Genomic DNA, 25,720 nt, shown 5'->3' with positions numbered 1-25,720 from the left:
ACTGAGCTCCCAAATATCTGAAAATCCCCCAATTTGGTAGTATCTGCATTTTCAAGTAACAATTACATCTGCAATAAATGTTGGTAAAATCCTAGCTTAGCTGAAACAAATGGGAGTTTTACCATTGACTTCAGTAGAGGCAGGAGTTCATCCTGGCTAACTTTAGATTACTCTTCAAAACTCCTTTTTTTACAAAACAAGCAAGTTGATGTCTTGCCAAGTGTTTAAAATGCTGTTTGGTTTCTAGCCTGACTCAGAGTAGGACAGAGGGTTGGAAATTTGGGGCCATATTAAGGGAGTTGATGTATACGCTAATTTGTCAGACTTCTTCCACTCAGTCTCCCAGCCTCTTATACACATTGATCCAGATTGGTGTACCTCACATGGCAAGGTGAGGAAGTAAAGTGTTGGAAGGTGTATGTTAAAGTTATGTGGGAGCTACTTTCTCTTACTTTCCTTTTTATATCTTTGTAGTCGTTGCTTTTCTTGCTACACTGGTTTTCACTGGTTCTCTGCACCTGAGTTACAGGTAGGCCCCATTCCTACAAAAATGCATATAACTTTACATATATGAATAGTCCCTTTGAACTTGATGGGACTGCCCCCATGTATAAAGTTACTCGTGTGTAAGTGTTTGAAAGATCAGGTCTTAGACTCCGTCTAAACTTACTAATTCTCAGTTTAATCTTTCTTAGTCACTCCTCTGCATTTGGCCTTTGGCCTTTCAAAAATGTATGGTTGGCAGTTATAACCTGAGCAGCAAAAATAGCTTGATGAAGAAAAGCTCATAGTGGGAATCTTTGGATGAAGATAGGGTGATCAGACAGCAAGTATGAAAAATCGGGACAGAGTGTGTGTATGTGTGTGGGGGGGGGTAATAGGTGCTCATATAAGAAAAATCCCTGAATATCGGGACTGTCCCTATAAAATCGGGACATCTGATCATCCTAGATGAAGGCATCTCTAGGGGAGATTCAGTTTCATGATTTGCCTTTGGAGTTGAGGAGCCTGGAATTATATTGCTGCTGTTAATAAAAAACCCAAACCGCATTGCAATAGAAAGCTTCTCTCCCCAGCCAAGGTACCATAAATTCTAGAGTGGTTTTAGACACACAGTAAATTTCAGTGGCAATTCTGTTTCTCCCAGAGACTACAAACAGATAAATGGCTATGGTGCTGATAAACACTTCTTTAATAATAGGTATTTCCCACCCAGCGCTTATGGTGAGTCAGACATAATAATTGCTAATGTACTTCATTGAAGATACATTAAATCCTCACCTAGGACTGCATGTCTCATCACTTACAAAGCTACCCTTGGTCAGAGCTTCCTATAACATAAGCTCTACATTACACTGAAAAGTGCTGTAAAACACTTTTAAAGGCTCTCTCTGTATAATTAAAGATGGGCTAGCAGAGACATATCTAACCTCCCTGGCTTCCTCGGTACATCACCTACAACCCCAAATTGGACATTCCCGGCTGGCAAAAAAGAACGACCTTTTGCCCTTGCTGCAATTTGAGTGAAAACATGCATGAAAATTCTCAAGGTGCATATTGGTGATTTTCACACACTTCCATCTCCATATGTGGAAACAGATTCTGAGCTGGTCATGGGCAAACTACCCACTGCTACTGCTTTGTTTTTCAGGACAATTCCAAATTAATATATTCCTGTTGGTTGGCAAAGTCACAGCTACCTCTTCCCCGCCTGCATCCAGAACACCTTCAAATGGGAAGCCATAATTTGAACTCCCTCATCATTCATTCACAATCATTCAGTGGGCTAATAAGGCAATACTATGATAGTCTATGTCTCCAAAGTGATTAACAGTTAATATTTCTAAGTGCATTACATCTCTGAGACACTTCCTCTACAAAAAATTAACTTTACCTCACCATTGTTACTACTAATGAAAATATAATCTGCATGTTAAGTCCATTCGGGATCTTTCCAGTTAGTAATGATTATCCAAGGGGTTTTAAAAATGCCCATTACTGGCCATTATGTACTGAACAAAGACCCTGCTTCATTTATCTGGGGAATATATTTTAATTTGATCCGATGCTGTAGAGGTAAAAAGCCAGTTTTGTATGTAACGAAAGAGAAACATTCAAAATAGTCCTTTAAAATGGAAAATCCACAAATATAGTGAGAAATATGGAGGACAATCATCAGTTAATACCTAAAGACAACAGACTGTATTTGCAGAAATTAACTAACAAATATGGCCCTACCTGTTCATCTCTGTATGTACCTGAGCAGCTGCATTTCAAAGTAATTAAAGTTAATGATCTGTGCTTTGTGATAGAACCATGGAAATTTAACTGTTGTAATTAGTTGGAAAATGGCAAGTGCATCTATTGAAGTAACATGGTGTCATCATCTAATAAGAGTAATTAATTTACTAAATAAATCAAGGCCCTTAATACATTAGTAAAATAATGACATAGAACCCATACATATCTTCAAATTATGAATTATTAGTTTCGCTATTATATATAATTGACTAAACAAGATGGACATTAGAGTAGCCTTCTCAAAAACTGACAGCCAAAGTTCATCTTTACAAAAATCCACCCACAAATATTTTGAAATGTCCCCTGAGTGACTGTTGAAAAGAGTGTGCTGTGAACACTTTAATGGAGGGGGTAAGCCTCTCAGAGGAGCACTACCTACAGGTGCTGGAGCAAAGCAGACCTGAATCCCTTCTTAACACCTTGTGGACGCTCAGTGCTGTGCAAACAGGAATAAAGATGGAAGCAGAAAACAAATCATGTGTAACTGCAAGTGAGGAGTTACTGAAATATGTACAAAAACATGACCCATCGGCCCTAAAGCATTTAGCAGCCAAGGCAGCCAGAAAATGATGATTTATTAAAGAAAGGTACCTAAAGTCAAACACAGACAATTATGCCAGATCCAAAACTTTTCTGGAGAATATTAGGTATCTATAAATAGACTGGGACAGGGGAACATTACACTGTGGTAGTCCTCTGCTGCCAGAACAGCAGCTTGAGGGCAACTGCAGCCAGGTGAAACTTAAAACAGCCTTGAGTCCTCTTGAAATTAAGCTGGAGATGGAATCAGCCTTGCTCTGGATTGGGGAGCTGCAAAGGGTGTGCAAATCTTTGCACCACTCTCCTCAGCTGTGCAGGTGCAGCACTGGGGTAGCTGAGGATCTGCCCCATAGAAATAAGAAAAGGCTTCAAGGAATTTACAATCCCACTTGTGCCGACAACTCAATGGGTAAAAACGTCAAGTCATGGGCATGGCTGGGAAGAATAGGTGCTATAGCATGGGAGGTGAAAGCTCCTGGGATAGAAGGAACCATTCTATGACGTTAGTTTGACCACCAGCCATAGAATTTCACCCAGATTTCTATTTATTTATTTATTCTGCACAGTTAGGTGCTGACTTCTGAGGACTGCTACAGGCAGGTAACTTTCTGGGTTAATTTTCTGTTTTGTTTTATAGCTTTATCATGGGAATGCCAATGGGAATTATCTGAGTGGTGAAAGATGGACTTTAAGGAAGAATTTGGAGGTGTGTGAAGTTCCTTTTCATTGTACCATCTTCAGCAGACAGTAAGAAAATATACTTTACAAAGTAATTACAGCACGGAAGTAAATAACAGGAATGTTAAGGGCACAAGTGTCTCAGGTAGATAGACAGATGAATCTCAGAGAAAATGTCCCTGGGGGCAGAGCGCTAAGGGAAGATAGTTCCAGGTAGAAGGCACAGCAGCAGTGAGACAGTGTGATCTAGTGGATTGAACACAAGACCAGGAGTAAGGAGCTCCTTGTTTCTAACATCTAAAACTATCTTTTCCACTTAATCAATGCATGACTTCGTGTATTCAGTCTGTGTCCTAGCTACCCACTGTAAAATGCAGGGCCAGATTCCCTTCTGTGCAGCCTGCTTGTTTGTTAATCACACACAAACACCCCATTTAGAAAAATAGATCTTTAACTTCGTGGGGTCCTCAGGAGTTTAAATTCCACTCAGTTCCAGTGTCACAAATTACAGTTGTCAGGGAGCTGTCCAGATGTCACTAAGCCACTTGGAACTTCACATCATAGATAGAACCTAGTTCCTGCTACACCAGGACTCAGACCACTGCCACTAGAGCTAAACAAGTAGCACTATTACCTGTCAGCAGTATAGGTCTGATGACACACAGTGGAACAGTTCTAAACCTGTTCAGCAATCTGCAGTAGTAGTTACACACTAGCCATTTCATTGCAATATTAGCCTAGGTAACCTTTAGATGGATGTGGCATAAGGATAGTCAGTCTGATAAAATAGGGGCAGCTGGCATGGATGCAAGATACAAAACACTGTTAGCTTTAGAACCTGACCTTGACTGGGGATGTTAAAAAGTTTGTTTTTTCTGGTTCTCAGATCACGTGGGAAATTTAGTAAGAAGTAACAGTGAATCACTTTGAACAGACTCGAGCATTAGTGACTCTCACACCAAATGAGCCCCAGAAATTAGGCAGGCTGTGATAAAGTACTATGGTCTGATACACTAAAAGTTAATTAAATTGAGGAATAAAGCATTTCTTTAAATGGTCATTAGTTGTTGAACAGCTGTAAAGGAAGGGAGAAGTTAGAACTAGCCAACCAGCTTTCCCTGCAAGTATGTTCTCCTAACTCAGAACTCTACAGGCCCAGTTTCCCCCTGTGGCAGGGTATGAGTAGCTCCCACTGAAGTTTGAGGGCCTGATTCTGATCTCTCATCAGTTTTACGACAGTGTAACTCCACTGACTCTAATGGAGTTACTCCTGATTTAGACAAGTGGATATGAAAAGGGAAACGGGTCCAGTGGGATTTCAGTGGGAGTTACTCATATCTTGCAGAGAAAGTATTAGGACCTATTAATTCACCATTTTACAACTAAAAGAAAATTCTAACTTGGTAACACTGGCCCTCAGTCTGGGCTGTGCTGCAGCCCTCTTACACCTTCACTAGCAGGAAGTGGCCAGAAAGCTGGCAGATCTGGGTCCTGACTCCTGGGTCATATCCCCTACTGCTACATAAGAGGAATATATGAGGCACCTAGAGCTGGCTGAATGGCTCTCACCCCAACCTCGGGGACAGGCAACATGCCAGAGGAGTAGACGAAGTGCTTTTATACTCTAGCTATTATCAAAAGCAGAAACAGCCTCTTGAGGGCCATTGCAGCCAAATGTAAGCTAGAGAAGTCCTCTGCCCACTCTAATTTACACTGAGTACTAGAGCAGTCACCAGTTAGTCAATCTCTTTAGGATGAAGAAGGTTAAAAAGGTAACACACAGCCCTCCTTCCCAAACCATGTTCAGCCCAGCTGAGAATCAGGGCCATTATTTCAGAAACTAGCAGCTAGGCCAAATTATGCCCCAATTGGCTTGTGATGTTACCATTAGAAAATGAGTTAGAAGTTAAGTAGAATTTTCATAAACATTTGGGACTTGTCTAGACAAGCAGAAGTGGTTGAGTTTGGATCAGGCTAAACACCGACTAGATCCCATTGATTTGGAGTTACGGATGCTTTGTATCACAGTGCCAACATAACTGTGCCTGTATTTCCCGTCCATGATCCACTCCAAGAGCAACCATTTAGGTCTCAGGCCTCCAGCCATCTCCTGTATCTGAGCAGGGACCTGAATCACATTCCCTTCTGATCAGGGTTTTTAAGGCTGCACAGCTTCCTGCCTTACACTGATATCCCCAGCAAGCCAGTCTGCCTAAAGGCCAGCACTTGGGCTGTGGTTTTTCTCCAAGGGCTCTGAACAGGGCATTGTCAGCTGTTACAAGTTACCACACAGCATTTCCAAAGCAAAATACATTTATTCTTAGGGCAAAAGCAGCACAGAGAAAACATAAAAACGATAAAAGTTCCCACATGCTTACTGACTGTACCAGAAATCATCCACCTTCCACATGGGCAGTCTGGTAGCAATGTCCTTTCCAACCTTTCCCTCCAGGGTTGCCTCTCCCAGGACCAAAGCTCCTGTCTGTTCACTGAATCAAAAAGAAGATCCTGAGTCTGTTTAAATTCAACCTTTTATTGCAAAATCTTGCTTTGTCCCCCAGCCTCCTGAAAACAGGTAACACCAGTGCCTCCCTCTGTTGCCCAGGAGATCAAGCTTCAAAGACTAGGAATTTACATAGCAAGCCTTGGGATTTTGCATTAATCACCCCCTAGTGATTCCAGAATCCACAGGAAACATTCCTCCTTCTTCCCCTCCACCCCCCACAGTGAACAAGGAACACATAAATACACATCACCTGTATTGATACAAAAGGCCATGAATATTCTACAGCTCACATTATCTGGGCCATCTCAATATAATGGCTTTTTGAGGTTTTCATGCTTCAGCCATAAAATACAATATGGTCTTCAAAGATGCTGCCTATGGCTGCAACATCTATCGTAGTCGGCACTATTGAAAATCAGGCCCTAGGTGTCTCCAGTCGGACATCCAAAAACCAAGGTCCCCAAAATGAGTGGACACATTTGGAATGTGAACCTGAATGAGCCAGAAAAAGACAGTTTACAGGTGAGAGTGGCCTTGATTTTTACCCCTACAAGTGATGGCTTTGAGCCTGCAGTTCTTATCCAGACATAGTCCCATTTTCTCCAGTCATCAGCCCCTGATTCCTGGCCAGAATACCAGAGAAAACCAGGTTATTGAATGGATGACTAAAAGCAGCAAGAATAAAAGAATGCAAGAATGCATCCGATGAAGTGAGCTGTAGCTCATGAAAGCTTATGCTCAAATAAATTTGTTAGTCTCTAAGGTGCCACAAGTACTCCTTTTCTTTTTTGCGAATACAGACTAACACAGCTGCTACTCTGAAAAGAATAAAAGAGAATAATTACTATGTTAATGCACTTGGCATAAAAGATGCCTAGGTAAATGGTTAATAGAGAACTGAGAATTAATAACAAATGTCAGAATGATTTTAACTCAGGTTTGCTTTGTTTTTAGCTAGCCAGTTGCATACTGCACCAGAATCATAGACAATGGATTTGCTTCTTTGTAAGTGAAAAAAAAATGGTTGAATGGCTCTTTTATTTAAGTAAGCTAGAGGCTGAAAACAGGGTTCAGAATAGAAACACTGAGAATCTTAATTATACAAGCAATTCTATAATCTAGGGGGTCTATCCATCCCATTTAGGAATTAGAAAGCAAGTACTTAGTAGGTTTAATAGACCCAACTATTAGTCTGCTGCAGGTGGCAGCTGGCCCTTAGAGTGTCAAGGCTAAAGATCACAAAAGAGGGTTTATAATGGCTGTTGAATGAAATAATTTTGCACCACTTCTTTATAGGTTATTTCAAGTATTTCATCCAGAAATGGCTCTCAAACAAAAGCCTGGATCTGAACTCTCCCAATCTAGGAGTTTGAAAGTTGGATCCACATCCAATCTTTACTAAAGTTTGGATTCAGCTTGTTATAGAGAGAGACTTGAGCTACAAACTTGGATGAGGAATTTGCTCAGTGCTTAATTTGTAATGAAAGAAGCGTTGGGACCAAGCAATTTTTTTACATTCATAATTGATGAAACAAGCCCTGAGGTGCTGGGACTATGAACTGCCAAGCCTGAGCCCCAGCACAAATTAAGCACTATTGCTACCCAACTGGCAGTTTCTACCTCAGAAAAGTCTAGAACTGAGCTAGTATGGAGACTGATTTACATCACATTCCTAAGGGCAGTCTGCCTAGGCTTGAGGTCATGGGTGAGGAAGCTTGAATTTAGAAATGGGCCAACACTGAAATCTTTTAGTCCTTCACTCTGAAATCTGAACTGCCTAGGTTTAGCAAAAATCTAAACCTGACTTTTTTAGCTGACCTCCACTTACCTTGCAAGTGCCTAGGGTTACTGTATCTAACAGGTGTAGAAGACTTTACTTTTCATGGCTGCCAACCCCCTGACCCTTCACACATATGTTATAGAGATAAAGAAAATGCACAACAAATTCACAAAAGAAATTATACTTGGCTAGATGGCAGGGAGGGCAACATCCTTCCTAATATATCTATAAGAAAGAATTCAGAGTAGCAACCGTGTTAGTCTGTATTCGCAAAAAGAAAAGGAGTACTTGTGGCACCTTAGAGACTAACGAATTTATTAGAGTATAAATGCATCCGATGAAGTGAGCTGTAGCTCACGAAAGCTTATGCTCTAATAAATTTGTTAGTCTCTAAGGTGCCACAAGTACTCCTTTTCTTTTTATAAGAAAGAATGTTTCTGTAATGGTTTCATAACTTGTACCTACCTGTGTATGCTTGGCCCAATACACAATGTTCTCCAAGGCCCAAGAGCAACCTTAGAGGCCTTCAGAACAAGGGAACTGCATATGAGCCAAAGCTCAAATAAGGCAGAGATTTGTCTCTAGAAATTTCATGAGTCACTTCAGTTACCTTAAATTTTAAACAGTCACCCCCTACTGGCACTGCCCACATTGAGCCCTATATAAATGCAGAGTATATTATTTCTGGTGTTACTGGGCCATTTGAACTTTCTCTTGCCTGGCAAGGGGAATGTGAGAGAGACAGAAGGCCTCTCCCTACAGACAGGTGCAAGAAAAGGCACAAGAATTTCATTATTATTTATTAGCTGTAATACAGATTTGTATTTTATTATTATTTATGAATTCTAGAACCTAGAGGCCCTAGCCAAGATGCTGCAAAAACAGAAAGGAGACAATCAAGCTTTCCCATGAGGAGCTTCCACACTAAGTGGACAAAAGATAGGAAGAAGGAAGTATTATTATTCCCATTTTGCAAATGGGGAACTGAGGCACAGAAAGCAAGAGCTCAAGATCACACAGAGCCATGAACAGAAACCAAAGCAGTTGAATCCCAGTCCAGTGCCTTAGCCATAACACTGTCCTTCCCCACTCACACAGTTACAGTTTGACATTCCTTCCTTTCTCCGTCATTGGTCATACAAAGGCACAGTCTTCCATCTTCTGGGCAGCTTCAGACTAAACACCATTAGAAGTTCTCACTCAGAATGATACATTTGTAGCTCAAAGTAATCTTTCTTTAGCAGCGGTCAAAAAGGCTCATGGTATGTTAGGAATTATTAGGAAGGAGATCAAAAATAAGACAGAAAATATCATAGTGCCACTATATAATTCCATGGTGTGCCCGCTCCTGGAATACTGTGTACAGTTCTGGTCACCTGTCACAGGTTCCCGTCCTCTCATCTCTGTGCTTAGGCTGGTCAAAGAAAGGGTCCCAACACCTCTTCCAGCTGTTTCACCCATGTCTCTTTATTATAGTGCTTAGCCCCAATTCCCCCAACACCGATCCCCACACTGACCCTTCCCTGGGTGTTCTGGCCCCTGAGGCTTCCTGCAGTTGGTAGAGACAGAGCTGCAGTCCACCTGTCTTCTCCCCTGGTTAGCCTCCCTCACTGAGCCTTTCCCTTGGCTTATATCTCCTCCCAGGCACCAGCCGAGTTGGCTCCACTTGGCTCAGCTGATTCCCCTGAGCCTGCCCCCTTTGGGGTCTATAGCTGAGCTCCTTGCTGAGTGTCTGGGCCTCTACACCCAGCTGCTCTGCCAGGAAGCAGGGGAGGAGCCACCCCTTTAGCAGGGCATCCAAGGGGTTTATACCTCTGCCCTACCACATCACCCCATCTCAGAAAGGACATAGTGGAACTGGAAAAGGTTCACAGAAGGGCAACAAAAATGATCTGGGTATTGAAAGGCTTCCATACAAGGAGAGACTAAAAATATTAGGGCTGTTTAGCTTGGAAAGGAGACTTCTAAGGGGGGAATATAATAGAGGTCTATAAATCATGAATGGGTGTGGAAAAGTTGAATAGAGAAGTGTGGTTTACCCTTTCAAACAATTTAAAAAAGTGGGGTCACGTAAAGAAATTAATAGGCAGCAGGTTTAATACAAACAAGAGGAAATACTTTTTCACACACCCGACAACTAACCCATGGAGCTCATTGCCATGAGATGCTATGATGGCCGAAAATATAATTCATTTCAGAAAAAAACTGGATAAATTCATTTGTTATTCTAGGTGGTCAGGGACACCGCCCCAAACCTCTGACTAGCAGAAGCCAGGAATGGAAGACGGGGTGGATTACTCCATAATTGCCTGTTCTGTATGCTCCCCCTGAAGCTCTGGAATGGACCACTATTGGAGACAAGATACTGGGCAAGATGGATCATGGTCTGACCCAGTATGGCAGCTCTTATGTTCTTAAATATGGATTTGTTTAGTCTCTGTTATATTTTGAGAGTTATTTTTATCCATGACACAGATTCTGCTTACTCTATTGTATATTTCTTGAGCTATTTTTTCTCCCTCCTCAAGAAAAAAAAAAGCTTCTTCAACTCTCTCTCTCTTTTTTTTTTTTTTTTTGGCCCTGAGATGCCTTTAGTGATTTATTTGCTTCTGCCCTGGTGGCTGATAACTTCTTTCCCTTCAGACCTCGAGGAGAAAGGCTCTTTTATCTTCCTGATTTTACTACACCTCCTTGCTGTGGATTTTTTAGCATTTCGCTGATATTTGTCACCTCATTGAAACAGGGCACTACTTCTGTTGGGGACTTCTGGAATATACCTTACTAATTCTGAGCTTATATGTTTACTAAGGAATGAAATTTAAAAGCAATCAACCAAGATAGTGACCAAGACTATGTCTACACAGCAGTTGGGAGGTGTAATTCCCAGCTCCGACAGCCATACACTAGCTCTGCTCAAGCTAGAGTGCTAAAAATAGCAGCATGGTCATGGCTGCACAAGTGTAATGTGCTAATTGGGAATAGTGGCAGGGCAGCAGCAAAAAACAAAACAAAACACCCTAATGAGAGTGCAAGCTGGTGAAATACTCCACAAACATAGATTTAGCTGCAGTCAGCAAGGTCTTTCCTCAAAGGATCATTTTTATAGGAAGAAAACAAAATCAATTAATATAAATAGAAAAGGAAAGAGAAAACTCTCTTGTGCTTGAGAGCAACCAATCCTAGGAGCTTGGATGTAAAGCCCTGCCTTCCCAAAGACATTTTCCTACCTTTGTCTTAAAAGCAGCTGGTCTTCCCATGTACTCCTGTTTAGAAGGGATAGGGAGCTATGTTGAGGTTAACCCCTTGTTCAACAGGGACCACTGAGTGCCCTTGGACAGCATTGTGTGTGTGTGTATGTGTGTGGGGACCCTAAAAGACTGCGGTGTATAAACTAAAAAAATGCCTTGCAGCAGAATTACTTGCATTTTAGAAGAAAAAATATTGTACCATTTACTTCCACTGCTACCAAAAATCAGCAGCAATTAAACTGCAGTAGCTATATAGCTTAGGAAAAGATGCACCATTCCATATATGGATTTATTTAATCTTATATCCAATTTCAACTGCAAAGTTTGACAGGTGAATAGGGCTCCCTTACTTGTTTCTGCTCATTTAAATGCTGTAGTATACTGAGATCAACAGCAGAGACACTGCTGTCACCCATGTGTTATGCCAAAGGATGATCCAGACTAGTTTGTCATTTTAAATGACTGCAGCTAGGACCAAATGAAACAGAACAACAACATTTTCAATTGCAACTGCATTACTAAATGTCCTCTTCTAATGTCCCTGGTGGAATTCTTCCCAGAACAAATCCTAACTTTGGCATAAGAATTGCAAGACCCACCTAATTGACACTGGCACTTCCCAGTTACTCATGTCATCAGTCATTCTCCCGATGCTGGCCTAGAAACCAGCCCTTTGATTGGATCACTAGCAGTCAATGGCTTTAGCAGATGGACAACAATGGTGTATCTTGAGTTGCTGTGGAAAACGCCTAGATACGACATTTGAAATATATAATAAATATTTCATAATAATGCTTTTAACTCAAACATCAGACCACTGGCTTAAGGATAAAACTTTTTCCCAGATGGACTCACAGTCCTTTCCTTTTGCTTTAGAAGAGACTGACTGCAATAGACAAAGAATTTATGTACAAAATGTTATATCTGTTTTACTGGTAGGTATGTTTCTAAGGTGCCCATGTCTGTAATATCTTAGTTTGGGAATCTCGGGAGATTGATACAACAGAACTGACCTCTTTTTCTGAGTGTCCTGGGCTTATCATGGCCTCATACCCATTCACTTCTTGTGTCAAACCTATAACCTTCTTTGTGGTGGGTCCCCTCAAAAGGTAGGATGTGGGACTGGGCTCTAGAGCAGGTATAACAGATGTATACTGGGAACTGCTAGGGAAAATGTGACAAAGCTGCTACAGGAACAGTAATTGAGAAATGGCAGAGACAAGCAAGGAATAAGTTGGGATCCTTGTTAGTGTAGTCAGCATGAAGAGAAAAAGCTTTCACAGAAGGCAGACAAAAGGTCAAATGCCAGTGTAGAAAATGTTACTGAGGCCAGAAGACTGAATGAGTGATTTGCAGTTAGTCACTGGCACTGGCAATAGCCACAAAACTATTTAAGCTCTGTGCGCACTAGGAGCACTTTAGCAGTAAAGGAATACGGACACAGCTACACCAGTAGCTGATATAACTGCAGCTACACTAGGGGCTGTTGTTGTCACAGTTATGTCAGTCAAGGATCACACCTCTTCACACCCCTGACCAATATAGCTATGCCAGAAGAAGTATGTAGTGTATACCTGGCCTTAGTAAGCTAGATCCTAAGAGAGAAACAAGGGGGTTCTGTAGAACCGGTTGGGGCCCTACAGGCTTAGGCCCTGATCCAGCAAGCTACCAGATGGTAGCTCCAAAGTGGAAGGGAGAAGATTGCAAGCAAAGGGCCTGTCAAAGGTTCTCTGAGCCTAAAGGCCATGATGCATTGGGTTGGAGCAGCGAGTTTAGGTTGTACTACACTGCGATGTTGAGTACTATGTTCATTGTGAGTCCCTGAACATCTTAGAAGGTATTTAGTGTTTCTACAGCGCTTGTTTCATCCCTTGTGGTCCTTTACTACAGTTTTCAATACATAGCTGAATTAGCCTTGCATGCATTTGCCACAAAATTGGCCATCTCTATCTGTGCACTCTACAAATGTGGCAGGAAAACATCCCAAAAAATCTACTGATCATGTGCTGCATGCAATTTTCAAAGGTTCAAAACTTGACTATATCAAAAAGATCAAAGGCACTTCTCTGCCGTGAGGGCTATTTCCATGCCAAATTTCAGCTTTCTATTAACAATTCATTTTGGCTGTTTATTAATTTTTTTAAATAATGGGAATTCCTTTCCTCGCTTTCCTATTCAAAAATAGCTATGTTGCTTTTGCTCAGATTTTCTTCAAAATTACCTTCAGGCAGAAATTTAGCATGAAAAATTCAGTCTGAAAGGTGAAAGTATCAAAAGCTTGTAAATACTGACAGGGAGTCAGAATGCAAAACACACACATAGATCGGGGGTGGGGGGGTGTCACATAAGTGGTTTGGGTTTGGGTTTTTGTCTCTGTTTCAAACAGAACTGTAAAACCAAGATTTGTTTGGTTTTGACAGACCTTGTTTTTCAGATTTCATTTGAAAAACCCAAACCTGGCCCATTTGGTCTTAAATCCCACTTTAAAGAAAATGTATTACAAACTGTATAGGATAGCAACAAGGATATGAAGATAGATCATAAAACCAGGAAAATTAAAAAGCAGAAAATATTTTGAACAACATAACTTCAGTCAATATGTGTCATGCATCAAATAACCCAGTCTCATAAGACACTAAGCACTTGTATCTCTAGTAGATACAAGTGAGATACATACAAATGGTTAGTTAAACTACCAGTCAGGACTTTTATATTTTATATATATCTGATAGGTCACATTATTTACCCACAGAGGTCATTGCAGGACTGTTACCTTACATTCGCCATTGCTTTGCTCCTTCCAGTTTCAAATGACTCAAGTGATGAGACTTTTATTATTTAACTCAGGGAACTGTTATAGACCCCCAGTACTATTATGAATTGTTCATGATATAAATTAGTTTTCCTTTGCCCATTTTATCCCATTATTTTAAATTAACCCCTCCCATCCAGAACACCCTAAACAATTCCCTTCATGGTATCGTCACTTTTCCAAATTTTGTAAATACTTAATATCTACCTAAGTTATTGTTTAGTGAAATAAATTAATAGACAAAAAATTAATGAACTAAATTAAGGTTTCTATTAGAGATGCATGTATTCTAAAGATACATATAGCAAAAACCCTAAGCATTTAAAAATATGGAAATTATCCGTTAAGGGAAGGTAAATATTCAAATCAATTCACACTTTGAATATATACATATAAATTGTCACATGGTAAACTGGGATGGTGAGAGCATTCCATTGCAAGCTGTATACAGTGGATAAATCATTAAATAATTCTAGATTCTGTGATTAAATAATTGGGCTGCTCTTGATTGCTTGCTACCTTATAAATTATTCATTCTTAGGGGTGCTCTTTGTTTCTTTTTCCTCCTCTTGGCAATTTTGTTTTGACATGTCACTGGAATGGGCACTGTGTGAATGTTACTTGGAATTGAACCATCCCTTTTCCCTTCTACTTGTATTTGGGATGAGAGGGTCTGATTCACAATTTCACATTATTGTGATCTCTTTTTGTACACCCCTCCATCTCACAAACACACGCTCTGCTCTCTCTTGCTTGATCTGATTTTTCATCCAGTACAGGGCAGAGGTACACAGTACTGGGGGACAGACAGGCAGAGAATTATTCATTCTGAGAATGCTTTGGGATACTGTAAATGAAGGGTAACACAATAATGGTACCCTTCATTTATCCATGAACCATGTTTGTAAAGAGAGCAACATGACTGGGTAGATTACAGACAAATGCTCAAATAAATTTGTTAGTCTCTAAGGTGCTACAAGTACTCATTTTCTTTTTGCAGATACAGAATAACATTGCTGCTATTCTGAAACCAGACAAATTAGAAGCTTATCTCATAAAACCAAATGGAGGACCTGTTTTCAGGGGTGTCGTTTGTTGGATTTAATGCATTTTTCGGACAAAAAAGTTTCTTCTATTAACCAGAGTCTTCTTTAGATGCCTGGAGATCCAGTAATACTCCTTTGGGGCCCATGACAATTCCAACTATCCCATTCCAGTCCCCTAGCCAGCCTTCTATAAACCTTCCAGACAGCCAAAAGCGGCTCCTGAATTGAGGTGCAGAGTAAAGTGAAGATTCTCCAGAGCCCCCAATGGCTGTACATACCATTTCTGTAGCACTTTCAGAGCTTCAAAAATTCTAAAATTATAGCAGCATATAGACAATAAATATGGGTACTTGAATCATTCAACATAATTATTAAGACTATGCTCACAGAATTTCTGACACCCCCACCCCTCTATGAGATATGACTTTTTAGGAAGGCAACTTGGTGCAGTTACTGGACTACTGGTTCTTTTTACAATGTAGGTGATGTATTCAAATGAGGAGAATTTTGTGGAGGGTTTTGGTTTTAATCAGGGTGTGGGAGACTACAGCAGCTTGTATTCCAGAGATGCAATCAGAACATGGCTTGTGCTCACAAAAGAAATCTGAGGGAGCTGTCTGAAGCCAATTGAAAATTCTCACTGTGGTGGGACCTTGTTACACAAATTAACAAATATAAAATTGAAGAGCTTATTTTGATCTCTGATCACATCTTGAAAAACATAAATCATGGCTTTCTTTGGAAGACAGGCAAATATAAAACACAGTGTCATTGTCTAACACAATACTGATAACAAAACCACTAGCTAGATTACTGCGGATCAAATGCACTCTTATAGAAATACTACAATTCACTAGGAATAATAAAACAGAATGGAAGAAGTCAAGCTTCCAACTTGAGTGTGTTTAATAGCACTGGTGCTCTTCCATGTGGAAAAATATGTGAAATAATTGAAGACTCATAATAATGCAAACTAACCCTGAAACCTAACTCAATAAAGCGCAAACAATATAATAGGAAAAATGAAAGTGATATTAATAAACTGACCTAATTAACTGCAGACCTTTACATACCAGTAAATTAACAAAATGTTAATTTTTGTTAGTTAATTTTGCAGTACTCTGTACTTGTTGTAGTATATTCAATATACATACAAAAAAAGTACTTGAAACCTGAACAAAATGGTCTAAAAACATCCAGAGATTATGCAAACAAGGTATAACCAGGAAAATTAATGAATATTTAAAATTAGTTATTTTTCCAAAGAGAAATCTAGCAATAACTAAGAACCAATTAGTTTTGTCTAAAAAAATTAATTCCTCAGACAGACAGACACACACACACACACACACACACACACACTTGGGCAATCCCAATAGTAACACTCACCAGGCCCACTTCTTCTGACATGTCAAAAATAAAAACTATAATCTCTGAGTCCACGAGTTGCTACTCTGACTCCAGAATTCTCCATTAATCTGTCTCAGAAGAAGGAATCTATGACTTGCAGAAAGCCACAAACTTCTAAACCCAGGTTTTGAGACTTAAGTAGCTACAACATTCAAAAGCCATATAACATCTTCAGGTCAATAAAATTCTCAACAGCTTCTTCTCTACCATCTGAGGTGTTTACTTGTATCAAGTTCTAAGTTCAAATGCCAGGTAACTAACAAGAAAAAAACACCTCTTTTCTGCTGTTCTCATTCTTCTAAACACTTTCCACAGTGTAGGGCCAAAAATGGTACTGTGCAAGCGATATGGACCAGATCTACATTCTGAAAATAATTGCTAATAGTGGGGAGCACCAATAGTTCTCAGGTGTTTATTAATATTCCATGGACTAGAAGATATACCTTACATTCCTAAAATTTCACTGTAAATCCATAGTTGAATTTTAGGTCCTGCTAATTGAAGTATCTGTTACTTGTTGTTAGTACATTGCTAAAAATAATATTCCTTGCTAAACAATTCTTGTAGAGGTTATAAGATCTTTTATATCTTATAATATAATTCTTAGTAAGTTACTTTCTGGCTTCTTAGCCAACTCCTAAAGCACTTCGGGAGTTTGGCTCAGAGGCAATTATAAGCCTTATAAAATGTCTAAACCCCCAGATTAATAGATACTAAAAACAGGGGGAAACCATTCTGATGATCTAATCGGACTTCCTGCATAATGCAGGCTGAAGAATTAAATCTAATAATTCCTGCTTCAGACTCTCAATTTCTGGATTAACTAGAACACATCTTTTAGAAAAGAATTAAATCTTGATCTAAAGATTTCAGGTGCTGGAGATTCTATCACATATATATTCAGAGAGAAGAGAACATTATTGCTTTCATTCTTGATGGAATACTTGTTTTATATGGAATACTTGTCCTGACTTTTAGAATTTTTTAAAATTGTATTTTCTTACCATACATGTCCTGGAGGAAGTCATAGCCAGCCTGGCCAAGATCATACAATTATGTTATATTATATGCACACACGTTCACTCTGTAAGAATTCCACCTAGGCAACAGAATAGATTAACTAGTACAAATTAAAACATTTTAAATTTTGGTGTGTAACATGTTTCTGTACCTTTTTATGTCTGTCTGTACTGAGAACCTTCACCCCTTTCTTCAGGAGACTTCTCTAAAGGAACAGAGCATAAGAAGATTTTTCTTTCTTTACTGAGTCCATTGTAAAACCTATTCCCCCGCTTTTTTTCCTAACTGTAATTGAAATTCTTGCTTTGTCCAGAATACTGATCCCCAATCACACTCTGATGAAACCCAGATTACTTCACCTTGTGCAGTTCTCCTTTTAACCTTCTTTGTTTCCTGTTGATGCTGCATCTTCTCATTTTAACTTCAGCAGCTCTACTTCTCTCTTTGTTCTTCAGTAAGTTGCTATTTCCCATTGCAAGTACTTCTTGTTTCAAATAACTTCATCCCTAGTGTAGAGCTTGTAATTGAAAATCATAAAACTCTAAGGGACAAAGTCAGGCCTGGTGCAAACAGGTGCAATTCCCTTGACCTCAGTGAAGATGCATCCACTCCCAAACTGTCTGAATTTGGTGCTAACATTTTATCAGTCAACCAGGTCTCTGCATTAGCTGATCATTCCTAAACATTCTTGGGGGAAGAAAATATTCTCCAATATAATACAATAACTGTTTTATGTCAGTGCTTTATATTACACTTTTATATATTACACTTAGATATAAACCTTTAGCACACTTATTTGTAATATAAATTGCCTGCCTCCGTCTGTTTTCTTTATGTAATCTTATAAATCAGAACTAGAACAGGTCCTAAAATCCCTTAGCATATAAATACAAGCAACCTCAAAGTTTATACAAATCCACATTTGTGTGCATGCTATTGAAATAAATTGACACAAATTTTAATATCATGCTATAGATAAAATATAAGGTAATATTTTTTCAGCAATTTCTATCATCATGCAAGAAGAAAATGTATTTGTTATTTTGAGTACTAATTCAAAATCACCTTTATTTTTCAGTGGCACACATGAGGAAAGTGTTAAAATTAATTAGACTCCTATAGTGGCACTGTAGTTTGCCATAGAACACAATACATTAACCAAAAGTACACTAACCTTTTGAACCATCTTCTTCAACTTATACATGCAAGATAGTATTTAAGAAGTTTTATGACAAATTGCCATACATTCATATATTTCTTACACAGGAAAAGTTTTGGCTTTTGTATTTATGATGCATAATTCAAGTCCAATTTAAAATTATGTTCTACTGCAATAAATTATGGCATTCTTGCAAACCCTCTGTCTTATTTTTACATGACAGGAATTTTACATCCATGTATAACACATAAATGCTATTAAAATATAATTAGTATTTTGCTCAACTATTACATACTCGTTGAAATGCATATTGTGGCTGATATTAAAATGTATACAATATTAGCTATAATCCTTTGAATGTGTATGACCTTGGTATGCCAGTGCCTACTTTTACAAATAATGTAGAAAAGGCACCATTTTCTCCCAGCTTTGATTTAGAATCCCATTCTATAGTTGTTATGTTAGCAAAACTCCCATTGTATTTTACTTATCAGGGACTGGATTCTGCTTCCTTTGAAATAAATAGAAACTCCCATTTACTTCAGTGGCCACAGGATTGGGTCTTTCATGTATACTTTAGAAAACAATTTATTTTAAAGTTTGTTCAGGTCATTCACAACATAAACATTTAAACCTAATTTATATATGTTTAAATGAATCATTTTACTATAACTGACTGTGTATTATGATACTCAGTCATTCAAGATGTTGAGCATTCTAGCCCTGACCTAATAAAATACTTAAGAACATACATAACGCTACACATGTACGTAGTTGCATTGACTTCCAAAAGAATACTCCTGTGCCTAAAATTAAATTAGCACTTAAATGCTTTTCTACAACAGGTCTAGGGCATTCTGCGCCTTGTAGGACTGAACCCATAATGAGAAGGTAGCCCTTGATCTTGCATTTGATTGCGTGTGGTGCAGTCTGGCACCTGTGCTATGCAGGATCAAGTAGCTGCAAGATCAGGATGCAAGTAAATACACATAACACTTTTGACCACACTTGCAAAACCTAATCCTGTATTTATTTTACACACAAAACTCCCCTTGCAGTATATAGCAGTTCTGATTACATAAAAAAACTGGATCCCTGAACCTGCAAAGACTTGTACACCTGCTTAACTTTTCACACTTAGTAGTGCCATTGACTTCAGTGGGACTAGTCACACTGTGTAAAGTTAAGCATGTGTGTAAGTCTTTGCAGGAATGGGGCCTATGACTGGGATCATGATGACCACTGCTACAAGGATGTTAGTTTTATAAATACATCCACATATTAAATAGCAGTGACATGCAAATATTTGGCTCTGTGTCTTCCAGAAGAGCTTGGTCCACCTCTTCTTAGTTCAGTGGTTCTCAAAGTATGGGTTGGGATCCCAAAATGGGTCAGGACCCCATTTTAATGGGGTCACCCGGGACAGCATTATTCTTGTTGGGTCCCAGGGCTGAAGCCAAAGCCTGAGTGCTTTAGCCTGGGGCAGCAGGGCTCGGCTTTGCAGTTTCTCCCCCACCCCTCAGGGTCACATAGTAATTTTTGTTGTCAGAAGGGGGTCTCAGTGCAATGAAGTTTGAGAACCCTTGTTTTAGTCACACTAAACTGACATACTTTCATGTGAGTTTTGCTTGAATAAGATGAATTGGGCCTTCAGCTGTACCAGATGAAGAGATATTTCTGCTTTATGCTTTTCACCAGATGAGCCACAGTCCCTGCAAAGTGGTAAAACTTCATTACTCTGTTCATATCTGAATACTGAAGTTCTTATGCAGCTCGTATGCATGCAAGATCCCACGGAACTCAAGATTAAAAGCTGTGTGGTGTCCTTAAGATTTGGCTCACTGGTTTTCGTGTTTAAGATTTGTGGTGAGATGTACATCTCATGTTCTGGATGAAAAGCAGAGAACTCACAAATAGTATGAGACAAATGAAACAATTTTAAGATAAATTTTTATTGAAAAATTTAAATTGCATTGCTTATCATTTTTATAATTTCACAGTTCTTTTAGCCACGAAACACAGAGATTCTGTTTAAAAAAATCTCTTCTTATTTGTCACCATTCAAAAACCATGTTGTGCCCTAAATAAATGATTATTTTAAAAATTCTGCGCTATTCTCCAGAACCCTGGTTCTGCCTGTCTGCCACGGATGGTAAAATCTTGTTGTGTTCTCCAGAAAGGGGTTCTAACAACTGAAACTGGAACTTTTCCTACTTAAAATAAACAGCTGCTTTGGCCAGTGGTTATCCTTTTCCAAATCTAATACATCAGCTAGTAAACACTGAAGCAACAATTTCCAGTTTGGCGTCTTCCCTCTATTTGGCATTTGTAAAGGTACTTTGAATTCACCCATTATAATAGTACAGCACTTGTCAGTAAGATTTTAAAGAAGAAATCACAACATCAGAGTAAATTACCAACTCGTTACATCAGGAAAATTGAGTTACTCATCTATAATTGTATTTCTTGGAATGAGTCACCTCGTCCATGGCTTCACACTTTCTGATCTTCCCCACACATTGCTGTGTGGATTTAAGAACAACATAGTTCCAGAGAGGTCTTTGTTTGAGAAGCCGTTAGAATATTACTCAGATGAAGATTGCCTAGTGGAAGGGAAATAGAGAGAATTTGTCTCATTGATGACCATGGCAATCTCCTAAATAAGGCTCTGTTAAATCAGCTATCTGAGTTGGGGTAAACAAGTACCCTGTGCTGGTGGTGATAGGAAGTCATTACTGATAAATATCCTAATGGCTGATATCAATCACCAGGAAACACCAGAAACTGGTTGTGGGCATCATTTGCCACAAAACTAAGATACAGTGATACCAGAAAGGAAAAATTCCATACATCAGGTATGAAGATAAACTTAATTCTCTTGGCTGCGAGAACAACCTCAAAGATAAACTACATGATTCTGTGAAATACAGCAGGATCTACATTATTAAATGTCTCTTCTAGGTGCAAGCGATCATTGGCAGTAGCTAGAGCAGTCTAGTGGTTCTGATCTGACAAAAGTAAGACACTGTGCCAAATGGAAGAGGAGCCATTTGTAATCGAATTACAGTTTGCACACTACTTACGAGAATGAGATTCTGTTCCCAGCCAGTACTATTCAGGACTTGCTGCATGACCTTGGACAAGTCACAAGACTTTGTCCTTTTCCAGTCTGCAAAATGGGGATCCTGTTATTTAGCTTCCACACGTTTCTAAAGTATATAGAGTTCTTCAAATATTATTGTTATAAAATGGTGATAATCTGGACACTAGTGCCGGAAAGTTAAGATTTTAAAGTTAGAGCGTAAAGTATGAAGACTGCATCTTACCTGTCCAGTGGTACTGTCACTGAGATTCCCTGAGTGAGGGAATGAAAGGGGATCATAAACTCTAAACTAAAAGTTGGTCAAAGAAACCACAAGAGGCTGTTGCTGATGTATGTGGAAGAAGTAGACTCCCCTTTCATGGTCAGATGTCTTGGCAATGACTACCATAGGTCATAATGTTTTTCATACACTGTGAAGAGTAGAGAGATGCTGTAATCTTCTGTAGCAGGTATTTGAATAAAGTGAACTATTCAGAGGGGGAAAAATCTCATCCATAAGCTTATGCTTCAAAAATGAATCCAGCCTTTTCCTTTCTAAGAAAGGAGTTCCTTTCTGGACACCTGAGAACAGCCTTGTGAGTAGGAGAACTCTGACATTTAATGAGAAATGGCCTGCATCTAGAGAGAATGGCATTTGATTTTAAAAGGATGAAGCCAGAACCAACACTGATGCTGACAATATCCATGGTAGCAGGATTCAGACCTTATATCATTGGACTTTTATACCAAAGGTGCTAGCATCAAAGAAGGGAAGATGTCAGGAATAATTATTCTGGAAGATCAAAATTCAAGAGTGTAGAAACATGGCCCACTGCAACTATTTGCACCAGCTGCGTGAAGCAAAAACATTGCTCTAAGGAGATGGGACTACTGGAAGGGCAACTGTGCTAGTGGGATTACTTGGTGGCTTCATAGTCATAAGATTTTGAGGTGGATAATATGGATCATCTTCTGTATGTCATTGTTAGGAGGCAAAAAGAGAGCCACAGAAGTGAAACAAGCCCTGAACTTGACTCCAATGAGCAATAAGGTCATAACAAAATTGATTTAAAGAAAAAGCTTGTACAGAGGATAAGGGAGGAGACAGGTATACTGGGTCTCTAGGAAAAGAGAGAGAAAACAGTGCTTGGGAATGACTAGCCACCCAAAAATCATCTCCTTAAATTTTGGAAGAATCCTGGTGACAAAACTAAGCATGGAGTGCTTATACATCAGAATTAGAACCTCTGGACCTGGAAGTTAGATTGGGCCCACCAACATTAGACTCTTGAAATGGGTTTCTCAATTCCATATCACCACAGAATGTCAAAATGCCCTAGGCTTTCCTGGCTATATGAGACAGGTTAGACACGGTGTTTTGAATATCCAGCTGGTATTTACTCCAAAGACCACGGGTGAAACTCTGTGCTGTGCACAGCATAGAATTTGCAGCCCAACCGGACCATGGTCACCTTTGTACCTTCCCAATCCTGGGCTGCTCCAGGGGCTGGAAAGACCGGGGGCGGGAGATGGGGGGCTGTGTAAGTTCTGGCTGACTCCCTGGATTGTCCTATGAGCTGCAGTGATGTCTGGAATTTCCTTAGTGCTGTGTGATGCGTCCCTGTCCCTGATACACTCCTCCCTTCCCCAGCCTGCTTACTAAGCCAACCTTACATACGTCTTCTGCATTGCCTGTACTAAGGGAATCCTCTTCTGGCTACAGCCAAGGCTTTTAGGTACCCTTCATGCTACTGCAGCCCGTTAACATGGCATAAAGAAAGGCGGCGAGGTGGTGAATGGCTCACTCCCTTCAAATAAATGAAAAAGTAACACAAAGGGTGAGGGACTTTTTGGACAGAGTATTGCTGTAGTTTTAAATCAAAATGTGTCTCTTTACACTCCTTTAATAGACTATTTCTAATACAATTAAATTTTATTTCAGAGTTGAAAGAAAAGTAGCTTATTACAGACTTTCCTGTACAATAGCCATAGCTGCATATTTTGAAAAGATTTTGAATCAGCATATTTAAGTTATCACCACAATAGTCATTCTGTAGACAGAGGACTATTGAGCCTTTATTTGATTCCACTACTTTGCTGTCTGCCAGTACAAAATCATGTACTTTGTAGAACTGGTTACCTAGCTAATTAAAAACTGAATGGGCTGCAGTTGGCTCTGGTGTCTATATTTTGAATGTCTGATCAGTTAAAACTGGTGACAAGCCAGCTGTATTTAAACATTCTGTGGTGAGTTTTTCTTTTCCTCTCCTGTAAACTCCAAAATACATAGTGAATTCCCCTTCTGCAAAACATTACTAAACCTGGTTAATACTCTCACAGATTTGGTACAGATTTTCTTCAGGAATCTTGCCACAGAATTTAGCTAAACTAGTCACAGAGATTGGTCCTGAACTACAACAGAAGTACAGGGGCCTTGGTTATTATCCAATATTCACTAGAAAAGCATTCAGAACACTGGACATACAGGCAGACATTACAATTAATAAAGGTGAAGAGTCATAGAATCATAGAATATCAGGATTGGAAGGGACCTCAGGAGTCTATTAAAGTAACGGGATTTAATTATACTAGAGTCTATATACAATGTTAGAATTCCTAATGATCAGTAAAATTATCTGTAAGTTGTTATTTTAAGGGTACTATTATATAAATGAAAGTGTCAACTAATATTTTTATCGTCTCTTTGGCTCACAAATGCACTAAAATACCATAAACATCATTTAGAACTTCAATAATATATAAATAGGATACATTACAAATGGAAGAAAATACAAGACAACTCTTTAGCATGGTAAATCTCTGCATATAAATAAGCAAATATTTCATATACTTAGAATTGAACAGTTATCTTGCTGTAAAACTATTACATTTAAATCCTTTTCACAAAATCATTTAACAATAATATACACAATCTACACAAATTAATCTCTAAAAATACAGCAATAATATACCTGTTACAATGACTCTGCTACTATTATCCCCTGATATGACACTAAAGGGGAGATACAACTACCTTATTGGGCGGTGCTTTTAGGATCCATTGTTTTTATATGTGAGAGAAGCACCAACAATAAGGTTTAATACTGTTAAACATTTTTCTTAGCTCCTAAGAGTCTACATTTTTTAAAATGTTTCTTTACAGGAATTTGCATCTGTTAGAATGATCTGCCACACATTGTCCACATCATTAACTGTTGAAAGAAAAGTTAGTTCTCTTAAAGTGGAAAACATGCTGTGGCTTAGTTCTAAATTCATTACCATATATATATATATATATATATATATATATATATATATATATACACACACACACACATACACTGTACATATATATTGTTCATAGTTCTTAATTTTCTATTTTAATACTTATTAGTTTCCTGCTGACTATAATAAACAGACTAAAATAAGGATCAATAATACACTTCAAGATAATATATTTTCCTTCATTAAAATGACCTACCAATACATATATGTTTCAGTAACTCATAGGTGCTGGAACTAGGGGTACTGGGGTGTATATGTGGGCTACTGCACCCCCTGGCTTGAAATTGTTTCCATCATATACTGGGTTTACAGTTTGGTTCAATGGCTCTTAGCACCCCCACTGTACAAATTGTTCCAGCACCTCTGCAGATTTTTTTGTGTTAGAGTTTCTTAGGAGAGTGGAACATTTAGAAAGGGAATTTCCTTAAAGGGTGTTCTGCAGAACTGGGTAAAAAATAGCCAGTGCTGGAAAACAGTGGACTACAGGAATAAATAGTTTGCCAAGAATATTACAGATCCTGCCCCAATCTTTCTATTTCTTCAATGAGGAAGTCAATGTCAGACTTAGTTGCCGCTGGGTTTGAGACAACCATTCGGAAGAAGTTGACTTTATCTCCCTGTGGCTGATATCCAACCATTGTGGTACCTGACTCCATCATCAGAGCTTTGATTTTGGGTGCCACCTTTATAATTAAAACAAAACAGGAAAGAAATTTAGAACCTTTTTCCTTTTATTAGTCACTGTATTTCTTAATTTAGAAAAGAGAGCAATTACACCAGAGATAGATGTTTACATAAAATGTCTGTAGAAAGAAAATGTTTGATTACATATAAGTTATATGTAAATTAGATG

At 38.9% G+C, this 25,720-nt stretch overlaps 1 protein-coding gene across 1 annotated transcript in view; it reads right to left on the bottom strand.

The window, feature by feature from the left end:
* Positions 1–20,432: 20,432 nt before the first annotated feature.
* The window catches only part of GAD1 (glutamate decarboxylase 1), a 46,639-nt gene continuing 41,351 nt past the window's right edge, over positions 20,433–25,720 (bottom strand). Inside the window, exon 17 of the mRNA XM_038422000.2 lies at positions 20,433–25,550. Coding sequence (XP_038277928.1) covers positions 25,377–25,550 — 174 coding nt within the window. The 3' untranslated portion in view covers positions 20,433–25,376. The remainder of the gene's footprint in view (positions 25,551–25,720) is intronic.

This window comes from Dermochelys coriacea, chromosome 11, assembly GCF_009764565.3.
Source record: "Dermochelys coriacea isolate rDerCor1 chromosome 11, rDerCor1.pri.v4, whole genome shotgun sequence".
Taxonomy (NCBI): domain Eukaryota; kingdom Metazoa; phylum Chordata; order Testudines; family Dermochelyidae; genus Dermochelys; species Dermochelys coriacea.
The sequence above is the reverse complement of the archived record's forward strand: the minus strand, read 5'-3'. Positions and strand labels throughout refer to the sequence as shown.